This window comes from Nelumbo lutea, chromosome 4 (genome assembly GCF_056320005.1).
Source record: "Nelumbo lutea isolate HS-2025 chromosome 4, American lotus-T2T, whole genome shotgun sequence".
NCBI classification, from domain to species: Eukaryota; Viridiplantae; Streptophyta; class Magnoliopsida; order Proteales; family Nelumbonaceae; genus Nelumbo; species Nelumbo lutea.
Window position 1 is genome coordinate 39,914,897 of NC_142687.1, and position 12,673 is coordinate 39,927,569.

Genomic DNA, 12,673 nt, shown 5'->3' on the forward strand with positions numbered 1-12,673 from the left:
AAACTCCGTTTCAGATACACTACCATAATTGTTATTCCCAAAACTACCTTCTCCCTGATTTTTAAACTCCATTCTTGGTCAAGAATCAGTAGTTACGAACTATTAGGATTACTACAACAGAAAACAGCACTTGAACAGTCGATCACAATCAGAAATCAGTATGGAATCAATGCAGGTCTGATCTGAATCCAATCTGTAATCACGGTATATGCATGAAACCAGTGTAAATCCGATCTGAAACCAATCGGCAATCACAGTACCAAGCAGTCCGTACAAGTTTTCACCCCCTAAAAGAGCTCGGAACCAAGAGACAGGTCTGAAACCAGCTTAGAGAGCAATCTGAGATGCTGGAACAGAATTAGGGTTTTAATCGTAGGTCTGAAATAAGTGCTCAGCCGCACTTTCCAAGGGGTTCACAGTTAGGTCTTGCTGTAGGGTCAATGTAAAACCCTAAAAAAACTGATCACCTCTAAGAGAAAACCCTTAAAACAAACACTTTCCAAGAAGATAAAAGAGTTCAGCCTAACAGTTAGGTCTTGTCGTAGGGTTAATGTCAAACCCTAGAATAGATCACCTCTAAGAGAAAACCCTAAAAACAGTTCAGCCGCTCCTTCTAGATAGGTCCAACCTATCTTGACTGATAGCAATCTCTAGAAAATAAATAACTTACCCAGAGAATTCTGTTCGCTACCTTCCAACGTTGCCTGAACCCTAGCCTTCTCTGATTCTTCCTGATTACCAACACTCTGCAAGCCGTGCCAAGTCTTCAAACAGCTGCTAAACTCTTCTGGTAACCTCCAAGAATCAGCCAATGAACACTTCTTTATAAACTTCCAGCCCTAGATAGTTCTCATGTGGTCAACTGGACTAGACTCACATGAGAAACCCTATATAGGCTCTGATACCAAGTAGGCGATCAAGATTACAATCAACCTTGAATCCTAATGGATTTCAGATTAGAAAAGGTAGAAGAAAAGTAAGGAAAAGAAGAAAAGAGAGGAGAAGAACAAGAGAACACAAGGTTTGAAAGGAGGGACAGACTCTCTAATTGATCTGCCGTGCCACTCTCTTAGTATTTATAGGTTATGTTCAGTACATAGAGGAAAGGACAGATCTGCCCTTAATACTTACATGACAAATAAAGCAAATAACAAACTGAAATAAATAACAACTGAAATAACAAGCTGACCACCAACTAACACTAACACGACTGAAACAAATAATTGCACATACTGTCCTACGAACACAGTGGGGACCACAGCTGTGGGGCCCACATCAGTGTTCTCTACAATCTGCATACTTCAGATGAGAGATACATGGCCCATCTCTGCCCACCTTTAAACCTTCAATCAAACCCAACTGACTACTCTTTCCAACAACAAATTCAACATCTCCATGACCAGCACAAAGAGCATAGGAGAAATTGGGTTCCCTTGCCTAAGACCCCTTGATGCTTGGAAGAACTCCGAGGACACACCATTTATAAGGATTGAGAATGAAACTGTGGGCATGTGTGCAAATGTCCAGCTTCATAATTTCTCTCCAAAGCCCATTAATCATTGAATCTCTTCTAAAAACCCCATTCCACATGGTCATATGCTTTCTCAATATCAATCTTACAAACCAAACCTGGCCTTCCACTCCTCAGTCAAGAATCTATGCATTCACTTGCCACTAAAACTCCATCCAGGATCTGTCTGCCTTCCACTAAAGCCATCTAGGACTCACCCACCATCTCATGCAGCACTTTCCTAAGTATCCTCAAATAACACCTTAGATAACAACTTATACGGACTGATAATTAGGCTTATTGGCCTGAAGTCCTTCAACTCTACAGCACCATCCTTTGGTATCAAGGAAACAAATGTAGCATTAGCCATCCTCTCCAACACTTTGTCCCTTTGAAACTCTTCAAACATCATATTGAACTCTTCTTCCAGCAGATTCCAGCAGGCCTTAATGAAGGAAAATTTCAATCCATTTGGACACAGGGCCTTATCCCCATTTATATCTTTCAAAGTTCCACAATTCCCCCCACCTCAAATTCCCTCTCAATCCAATTTGACTAAAACTTCAGTCAGCTTCCAGGGAGTCATCTCCCCAAGAGACATCCAGCTCCATACTCTTGAAGTGTATAAATTTTTGTAAAACCCCACCACCTTTTCTTGTATTTCATTCCAAGTTTCCATCATTTCCTCTCCCACTTGGATTCTTGAAATAAAGTTCCTTCTTCTTCTTGCCCTAGCATAGGCATGAAAGAAGGCAGTGTTTTTGTCACCTGCTTTCAGCTAGGTCACTCTTGACTTTTACCTCCAGCTCTCTTCTCTAAGAATTAACCTCTTTAACTCAGATTCCAACTTCTCCTCCCTTGTAACATCTCCTTCCTCAATCCTCCCCCATCCTGTCCAAGTGAATCAGCTTTTTGAGGATCTCCTTCCTGTTTCCCACATTTCTGAAAACACTTTTATTCCAAACCTTAATCTCTTCCCTCAACATCTGCAATTTCCTAACCAATCTGAACCCTATTGCACCTTCTACTTGCAATCCACCCCACTTCTCTTCCACCCATTCCATAAGATTTGGATGATCCAGCCACATATTTTCAAACTTGAAAGGTTTTCGGCTGGCAGTCACCACAAATTGTCTAATCACAATTGGCTTGTGATCTGACATAAAAACAACAAAGCTTCCTGTATTACTTCTCCAATATGATCCTCTCAATCTCCTATAAACAGAAACTTGTCCATCCTCCTTAATATTGATGGGCATTGCCCATTTGTCCAGGTGAATCTACACCCACTCAAAGGAGGATTGATCAGCCCTTGCCTCCTAATGAAGTTTCCAAATATTCTCATCCCCATACTTTCTCTTCCATCCCTTCCCTCTTTCACTTCCCCCAACCATCTTACCATGTTAAAATCACCCCCCCCCCCCACACACACACACAAACCAAGGAAACCCCCCCTCCTGCCTTGCCTCCTCTAGTTCCTCCCAAGATTCCCCCCCGTCCCTTCTTCTTTCAGCCCATACACGTTTGTAAGTCCCCACCTCCAATCTCCCTCCATTTGAAATCAAATCAAAATTGAATGCACACCTCTCTTCTCTCCTATCTTCCTGAGAACTCTTGGATCCCAGATGATCACTGAGCCACCCAAAAGACCTACAGCATTCACCTCCACCCATTCCCCATTGTTAGAACCCCAAATATCATTCTTCATTCTCATGTCAAAAGTCTCCAACTTCATCTCTTGCAACATCAATACATCTGGATTATGTTTTTTCAGAACATTCCTCACTATCACTCTTCTTCTTTCTTTTTTCAGGCCCCTAACATTCCAAGACACTAGCTTCACTGACTCTACCTCCACCCCGCTTCCATGTCTCCTTTCCAATGCCCCCTTCTACTCTGCATCAAGTATCCCTTCTTCCTTCTACTCACCTTCCTCCCACTTCTCTCCCCCTTCCCTTGCAGTTTTCCTTTTACTGTATGTGGATGATAATTAACTAGGGAGGCCTATTGGGAGGTTTTGATATGGGTGAAGATGCTCCAACATCTCATTTTGCAATTTTCTGATGATAACTCTCTTCTTTAGTGACACTAAGCCAGCTGATATATAGAAGCGAACTAATGGTTCTGGATGAGGCTTCCGATTTGGAGTAACTGGCAAATACTGTGGGCAGAAACATAGGTATACAGTATACTACCAACAAGATACATTGGTTTAACTAGAACAAGGTGTATCTCCAAAAGAATTTAGGACTCTGTTATTGAATAGTTCCAGAAAAGGATGGCTTCATGGAAAACATGATATCCATTCAAGGGAAGTAAACTTAACTCTTATTCAGAATGTTCTCCCTAGCCTACCTATGTTTTTCTTCTCATTTCCCTATGTTAAAGTGTTGCAGAAAAACTGAAAATGTTTTACTTTTGATAAGTCAGAAAAACTGAAAATGTTTTACTTTTGATAAGTCAGAAAAACTTAAAATGTTGATAAGGGACTTTCTTGGAAAGGATGGAAGGAGGATTTCAAGTTCCATTTGGTTGATTGTGGTAAGTGCGTGCTCCAAAAGTGGAGAGTTCATAGAATCCAACACTTAAAGACTGCAAACACCTCTTTGCTTGGAAAATGGTCTTAGAGATGTAGAAAGAGAACAGCTTAGAGAATGGTTATAGTGGCAAAGAATCTAGAATAGGACCCAGGTTACTAAAGCAGTCCTACAGCTGTACTCTATAAAAGAATTAGAGAATTCTTACAAAATACATCAAAGGTATAAAATACAACATTGGAGTTACGTTAGATTTTGACTATATCCCTGGCACAACTACTGCCCTCCTCATGGACCTAATCCTTCTCTCTTTATTGCAGCTCAAGAAAAAAGACTTCTGGTGGCTGACTGCTAAGAGTTTCATAATGCAGAAGTTGTATGGAACCCAGGGTTGAAAAGGAATTTTAATGACAGGAAGATTGAAGAAATGGCTAACTTTCTCATGAGAAGTGAGAGCCAAAAACCAATATTGGGACAACAGGACAGGAATATATGGTAATGAGATTTATCAAGATTCTACACAGCCCACTTTTTCTTTAGAAACTTAATTCATCCTCTCCAAGTTTCCTAACAAGCTCTAAAATCCAGTGTCCTTCTATGCCTTCTAAAGTGACTTTCTAGTTTGGTCAGCAGCACTAGGCAAATGTCTTAACATTTGAAAAGAAAGGGAATAAGAATAGACATTATAGATCATATCCTATCTTCCAACTATTCAGAAATAAAAAAAAAAGTTACATATATCTTTCTGTCATCCCATGACAACCTTATGATCCAACTTTCTGGGGATTCCTAGATTATTTTGGTGCTTCCCACACCTTTTTTTTTTTGATAAATAAATGAACATTTTATTAATTTGGAAAAATTAGCACATACAAGCAGCCCTTGGAGAGGCGCGAGCTGCGGTCTCTCCACTAAAGAAGAAAACAAAGGTAATAAGTTACAGTTGTGCCCAATACAAAACTTCCCAGCTGCCCAATTCCTCCAAATGTCATTAAAGGAGTATTGGTGAAACAAGTACAAAGATTTCAACCAATGAATCACCCTAACCAGGATGCAGTCCTTTATCTCTTGAAGGTTCCTTTCCTTTTCCAAAAAAGTTCTAGCATTCCTTTCTTCCCAGATTGTCCATAGCAATGCAGCTCTTGCACACCTCCACATGATTTTACCCCTTTTCTGTTGCCAAACAAAAGTAGAGGGATCAAAAAGCATTCTTAACTCTGCTGACAAGTTCCAACTGCTCCCAAACAAAGAGAGAATCCAATCCCATAACTCTCCAGTAAAGGAACAAGAAATTAACAAATGATAACAGTCCTCACCCTAAGATCTGCAAAGGATGAACCAGTTGGGGGAAATACAGAGGAAAGGTCTTCTCTTTTGTAGATTATCCAATGTATTTACTTTCCCATAGTACACTTCCCAATAGAATGCCAAAATCTTAGGGGGAACAGGTCTGCACCAAACTTCCTTAACAGGGAAAGCCTGCCAAGGGTTAGAACAGCAAAGGGATTTGAAAAAGGAAGCACAAGAGAAAGATCCTTCTGATCTAGGTACCCAAATTCTTTTGTCAGGTTCAAAGGGGTTCAAACAAACTTGCTCAAGAAGGCAGAGTAAACTGAGTAAGCACTCAATCTCTTCATCCCTTAAGCCTCTACGGAACCCAAAATCCCAAGTAGGAACCCAAGGGAGTTCCAATGAAGAGCAAAATTTGGAAACAACCACTTTTTTGTATCGAGGGACTAAGAACAGGGAGGGGAAAGGGGTTTTCAGGGGAACATCTACAACCCAGATGTCCTCCCAAAAGAGGATGGAGTTGCCATCACACACATCATACCTGATATGACTGAGGAAGAATATTGTGCACTGCCTTCCAAGGGGTTGCCGAAGTTGCCCGCCTTGATACACCAACATCCCATCTATTCCCTGAGCATCCATGTATATTTCCGATCACCTCATGCCACAACCTGACTCTCTCTAACGGCCACCTCCACAGCCACTTCCCCAGTAAGGCTGTATTTTTCTGAATTAAGTTCCCTAGTACCAAGCCCCCTTCCTCTTTACTCCTACACACCACCTACCACTTAATTAAATGGTCTTTCCTATTTTCCCCTGGTTCCCAAAGAAAGTCTCTCATTAATTTTTCCAGCTTCTTAGCTTCCCTAGTTGGGATCCTAAAGATAGAGAGATAGTAAGTTGGAAGGTTTTCAAGTGTAGCTCTTATTAAGGTGATTCTTCCCCCCAGAAAGATGTAGTTCTTTTTCCATGAAGCCAATCTCTTCTCAAACTTCTCTACAACTGGGCACCAGAACCTACTCTCCCGAGGATTTGCTCCTAAAGGAAGCCCCAAATAGGTCAAAGACCAAGTAGAGATAGAACACTCTAAGCACTCAGCAATAGCCTCCACTTCTCTTGACTCCAAATTAACCCCTGCAATGCAACTCTTTTCGAAATTGATTTTCAAGTTGGAAATACTTTTAAAGTTCCTAATCAGCATCTTTAAACTTCTCACCCTCTCAATGTCAGCCCCTACACAAAAGATTAATATATCATCCGCGAACTAGAGATGGGTAAATGGGGTCTCATTTCTACCAACTCTCAACCCTCTAACTATACCTTCTCTATCATCCTTAGAGATTAAATGACTAAGCACATTAGCAACTAAGGTGAAAAGAAAAGGTGAGAGAGGGTCCCCCTGCCTGATGCCCCTGCTAGCTGAGAAGAAATCCTTCACCACTCCATTCACCAGGATTGAATAGTGGCAGGAACTAACACAACCTAGGATCCAATTACACCACTTTTCACCAAAACCACAATTTCTTAAGACTTCACTAAGGAACTTCCAGTCCACCATGTCGTAAGCCTTTTCAACATCCAACTTACACACAAAGCCTTTCCTAACAGATCTCCTCCAATCCTCCACATTCATTGGCAATCAATATTTGGTAATTTTTTGTCTTCCACTCTTCCTTGTATAAAGGCCCCTTGGGTTTGGTTGACTAAGGAGGGGGTAACTTCTTTAAGCCTCAGAGATAGAACCTTAGCTAGGATTTTGCAGATGCTCGTCACCAAGCTAATTGGTCTGAAATCCTTAGGATGAATAGCATCAGGTTTCTTAGGGACTAGGGCCAGAAAAGTGGCATTGACACCCCTGCTCACTGTGTGACTATCTGCAAATTCCTTAAAAACCTCAACCAAATCATCCTTTAGTACTTCCCAACAATCTTGGAAAAAAACCATAGTAAATCCATCTGGTCCAAGTGCCTTAGATCTATCCATCAGGAACACTGCCTTCTTGATTTCAGCTTCTTCAAAACTTCTTTCCAACCACCTCACTTTCTCTTCTCCCAAACATGGTGAATCCAACCCTTCCATAGACAATCTTTCATTCAAAGGCCTTTTATAAATGGACTTAAAGTGGGTCACAAGGACCTTGGCTATTTCGTCCTGATTTGTAATCACCTCCCCTTCTACCTCTAATTTGGCCATAAAGTTTTTCCGTTTGGTGCTTCCCAAACTTGATCAAGGCTTTCTTTCATAGTTGGCATATGTACTATGTGACTCAAATACAGCAAAGACATTGCTGGATATGGTATTGGATACAAAACTGACACTAAAAATTGAAGTATCCAACACGATACAGAATCGTTGTACAGGTATTCAGGTATCATTATCATAACATATGTAACGCCTTGGCAAGTGGACATTTGTACAGGCCTTAGCAAAAGAATCCTAAGTAACAAATAGAAAAGTTCCTAACCTACATAGTCATCCATAGTACCAACCTAAACAGATATCCAAGTCTCTCCACTCCCACCAAACTACCTCAAGCAACTGATCTTCCTTAGTTCCCCTCTATCTCCTCCCTCTTCCTCCTGTCACCCCTCTTTGGCCTCCTTTGCCTCTACTAATCCTGTTTCCATCTGCATCCCCCAACCTAAGGCCCTCTGGAACCTCCTCCAAAACCTATACGGAACATCACTATAAATGCTCTGTAAATCAGTTGTCAATCTTTTTGCTAACCTTTCACCTTCTTTTAGTGAATGAAAAAAAAAATGTAAGAAGAAAAAAAAATGAGAATATCAGCAAATAAATTTTGTTTTTTACCTAATAATTAGGCAAAAGGAATAGTTTATCACTCAGGGATAGACAGAGAAAATCATGAGGTCCAAAAGTAAGTAATATATGGCTAAGAAAAATAAATGTAATTCATAATGAAGGTAACGAGAAAATTACTTACCAGTATGCTAAAATTTTCAAGTACTCATCACAGAATTCACTATTTGAAAAACCTTTTCAGCGAAAAAAACACCTAAAAGTTTTTGCACTCATAAACTTCAAATATGTGAACCTTTCGAATAGGGAATGCTACTTGCGTTGGGAAAAACCACACTTGATTGGACCAGACCCATACTCTAGGTTAGGTTAGGCTTGATTCTAATGATGTTGTCCTAAAATCCCAACCCAACCTAATCTTGAGTTGGTCATAGGTTGAGAACTTGACAAACCATCTAACTTAACCCATGCTTAACAATTTGCACGCATGCATGGTACAGTGGTAGATAAATTAGAAGCTTTAATATATAGGGTTACTAGGTAGAGTATGGAATTGTCCTTAGAGAGTCCAGGATTCTAGTTATCTTACCCTAAGGCATGTTTTTTTCTTTTTTATTTAACTTGTGAGGTTGTATTTTAATCCAGGATAGTTTGTTTGCTCGATTTTCTCTCATAGTTTACTTGGGGGTAGCATCAGACCTCTAGATAAACATTTGACAGAGCAAGATATTTGCTAGCTGGAAGTCAAAATCCAGAAGAAGTTACTTTGTGTTGTAGAAGAGATTCACTTTCTTCCAAGCACTTAGGTCTTCTATATCCTCCTGATGCAAATTAACAATTGGCTAATTTATGGTTGTACCATTTATTTTTCTCCTTCTTCCATTCTCAATTGCCGACCTACCTATAAGAAAGAGATGGTCTCTTCTAGAACAGTCTTTTTCAAGAAAATATTCACCTTGTGAAATGGTGATCATTTTCATTTTGAATAACAAACATTTGGAAGTAAGAAATACAAGATGTAGCAATTGGCCTTTACCAAAGCATATGAATACCATACCAATTGATGGGAAATTCTACATCTTCATATCCCGCATGGCTTTAGTGTTCGGATGGTGATTCTCTTTTCTTTGTTTTTTTTATTTCCTTTTTGATAAGTTGTTAGGGCATTGAGTGTCACAAACTCATGCGAGTTGGCTAGACATGGAAAATAGGATATACGCTGCCACTCTAGGAAAAACCATGGAACGGCAACAATCCTCATGGTGGCTTTTCCTCTCTATATTGTATGGTTGTAGATAAAGGGGTATCCATGATTAATTGTTATAAGATGGGACATAGAAAGGTAGCATGAAGGCATCATTTCCATCCCCACATGAACAATTGGGAGGCTGACCATCTAGCATCCCTTTTGTTATTACTAAACTAAGTTTGCACCCGTAGGGGTAGCATTGATGTTGGGGCCGGAATTACAGATGAGACAGGATGTCCTCAGTACAGTCATTTCATTGCAATTAACAGGTAAGTATTTTGGATGCCTTCCTGGAAAATGGATTCAGACCCAATAATCATCAAAATAGCATGTTTTCTGTAGTCAACAATACTTGATAAAATTTTGACAAGTGCCCACCTCATCTTCATGAAAGATGCACTTATAATGTAACTCATGTGATAACTGCTGAACCTTTTGCTCGTCTTTTCATGCATTGGTGTTTAGAATCAACAACGAGGTAAGTAATCTGATTGATCAGAGCATCTTAATCCACCAAGACAAAGAAGAAACAAGATTAAAGATCTTGATTTCGATTTAGAACTTTATCGCGCCCAGTTGCTATAATTAAATCGACGCAACCCATTCAAGAAAAACAAACAGCTTGTGGCAGTAATACACCCATGACAAACATCCCCACAAACTAAAAAACTCCAATCCCCAACCATGGATTTGCATATTAGGGTTAGTTCCAAACTAAAGTTTTCAGTTGCATGTCATGAAATTCTATCACTCATCGAATTCAACTACTCAACTAAATAAGCAACTCCATAAAATTCAAAGCGAAACTTGATCTAGACAAGATTAAATACCAAAATAAAATAGCAACAAAACAGGAAAGAAGCCCAATACCGCAAACTAGAACGAGCAACAAAATTGAGAAAAGTAAAACAGATGAATTGCCACTCAATACATACGGAGATTACAAGCAAAGCGCGAAGAGGGCTGCCTTGGCGAGTCCACAGGAGAAGGTTCCTGCCGGAGTTTCTAGACGCTTCTCGGAGCAAAGGGCCATTATCACGGAACGAAGCTCTAGTCCTCTCAAGCAGAGAAGCGGGAGCAGAGGAACCGGGGAAGAAAATATCGGCGAGTAGGCGATGAAGAACACCGTAGAGAGTCTCCTCGTGCTGACCCCCCATTTTCTCGATCTCTATAAACCCTAGATTCTCCCGATATTTCTCGTCCACAAATACGCCGGCAGGGGTCTCCCTTTCATCGGCGTCGTCCATGTCCGTCTTTTCCTCACACACTGTATTATTCGAGCTTAAGCTGACTGAAGAGAGGGAGTGTAGCGATCTGAATTCATCGGAAACACAATTTTGATGTGACACAGTGTTCTTAAGCTGGCGGTTGGATGCACGTGGGCCTATTTTTATCCACGTGTCGTGTTGATCGCGTCTTTATCGGATAATATTTTACTAACGCGCTTACCGTAAATAGGAAGAAAAAGAAGGAAAGGGATAATAATTTTGGAGAAGTACAGATACACACAATGCAGAATTCCGAATTCCAAACCCCTCCCCTATTACTAGCTCTTTCCCCTATAAATCACATCCTACCCGTGAATTTATCATCATTCACGGTTAGGATGCATTCTCTCTGTACTTTGGGTTATAAAATTCTGATTTGGGATGATTGGTCATTCTCCCTAATAACTTTTGGGGTTTAATATTAATAAGTAAAATTTTTTAAAAAAGTTTAAAAATAAGTTCACTTTTTAAAAATAATATCAATAAAGGGTAAAAACATTGTTCTTCTTGTCATATGTTCGCTAGCACTGCCACCCACCGCCCTCCGCCCATCTCCACCTTCACCTTCGACAACATTGCCGGAGGCATAGGTGGCGGTGGCGGTGGCGGCACTGGTGGTCATTTCTTTGTCCAACATCGCCACCTCCGCCTCCGCCTCCGGCAACGTTGCTGGAGGTGGGTGGAAACAAAAGTGGCGGCAGCAGCGGACGACGGTGGCGAGTGGTGGCGGGTGGCAGCGGACAACGGTGCTGGTGAACAAATGGCAAGAAGAAGATGATGAACGGTGTTTTTGCCCTTTATTGATATTATTTTTAAAAAGTTAACCTATTTTTGAAATTTTTTTAAAAATATTTTTATTGATATTAAACCCCAAAAATTGCCCTTTATTGATATTATTTTTAAAAGGTTAACCTATTTTTGAATTTTTTAAAAATATTAACTTTTATTGATATTAAACCCCAAAAGTTGCCCTTATATGCTATTACCCAAAAAAAAAATCAATTTCTTAACTACATTTTTAAGTTTATCTTGAATGTCACATGATATACATGTAACCGTATGCGTCTAACACCTATTTTACCTCACAGCCACATCCCAACCTGCATGGGGAACATCTCCTATAAATAATAAATATAAGTATGGAGATGTTCTCCATGTGTGGTCAAGACCAAGATTCAAAATATCGACACGTATCAGCCGATACATACCTTTTTGAGACCCCTTCGATATGCCCCTATAGTGGTTGTATCGGGGGTCTAACCAGTTCAAGGTGTGGAGGAGGCCTAAACCGGCTCCCCTAAACCAGTTGCAAAAAAAATAAAAATAAAAAAGTACCAAAATTTGTATCGATATTTTGAACCTTGGTCAAGACATGTTGTAAAGTCGTTGTGAGGTGCATTTTGTGAGAAGTAAATATGGGATTCATCAATAAACAGTATCATGAATGAATTAGGATCTGCTATTCACAGAACGTCCTAGTCATGAAAACATCTCTCATTCTTTTATGAAATAGGATCTGCTATTCATAAAGAGATGTTCTCAATACATGGCGGATTTGTAATACCATGTCAATGTGAAGAGTGGTCCATGGGGAGCATATCCAAATTCATCGTGAATATCACAAAATTGTTTTCTTAGTGGCTCAAAATACAATGGCTAATAAACATGGATAACTGGATAAGGGCCCAAGACCTACAAATGGATCAATAAAAAGTTAGACAATGTCTTGTAAGAATGCAACAAATTTTTTGGTGGGGTCAATGATACTTAGAGCCTTAGAGGTGTAATGTGGGCATGGCCCACTTTTGTGAGTCATTAGTGTTTTAGCGAGCCATGCTGTATTGGTATGGGTGTCAAGGAAGGCTATGCCTGTCTGGCTCAGAAATCTTCAAAGGTCAGCATGGCCCATCAATCTCTTCAAAGGTCAACATGGCCCACGATACAAGCCCAAGTAGGTCTATGTTGGGTTGGGGCATGCCGAAGTAGGTCAAAGTTTTTTTTTCATTTATTTTGTCTTTTTTTTTCATTTTTTGCTAAGTAAAAATGATAAAAAAAAAAT

General features: G+C 40.0%; 1 protein-coding gene across 1 annotated transcript in view; it reads right to left on the bottom strand.

The window, feature by feature from the left end:
* The window catches only part of LOC148855347 (voltage-dependent L-type calcium channel subunit), a 43,728-nt gene extending 33,024 nt beyond the window's left edge, over positions 1-10,704 (bottom strand). Inside the window, exon 1 of the mRNA XM_088982619.1 lies at positions 10,282-10,704. Within this exon, the coding sequence (XP_088838745.1) occupies positions 10,282-10,593 (312 nt within the window). The 5' untranslated portion in view covers positions 10,594-10,704. The remainder of the gene's footprint in view (positions 1-10,281) is intronic.
* Between the last annotated feature and the right edge of the window lie 1,969 nt (positions 10,705-12,673).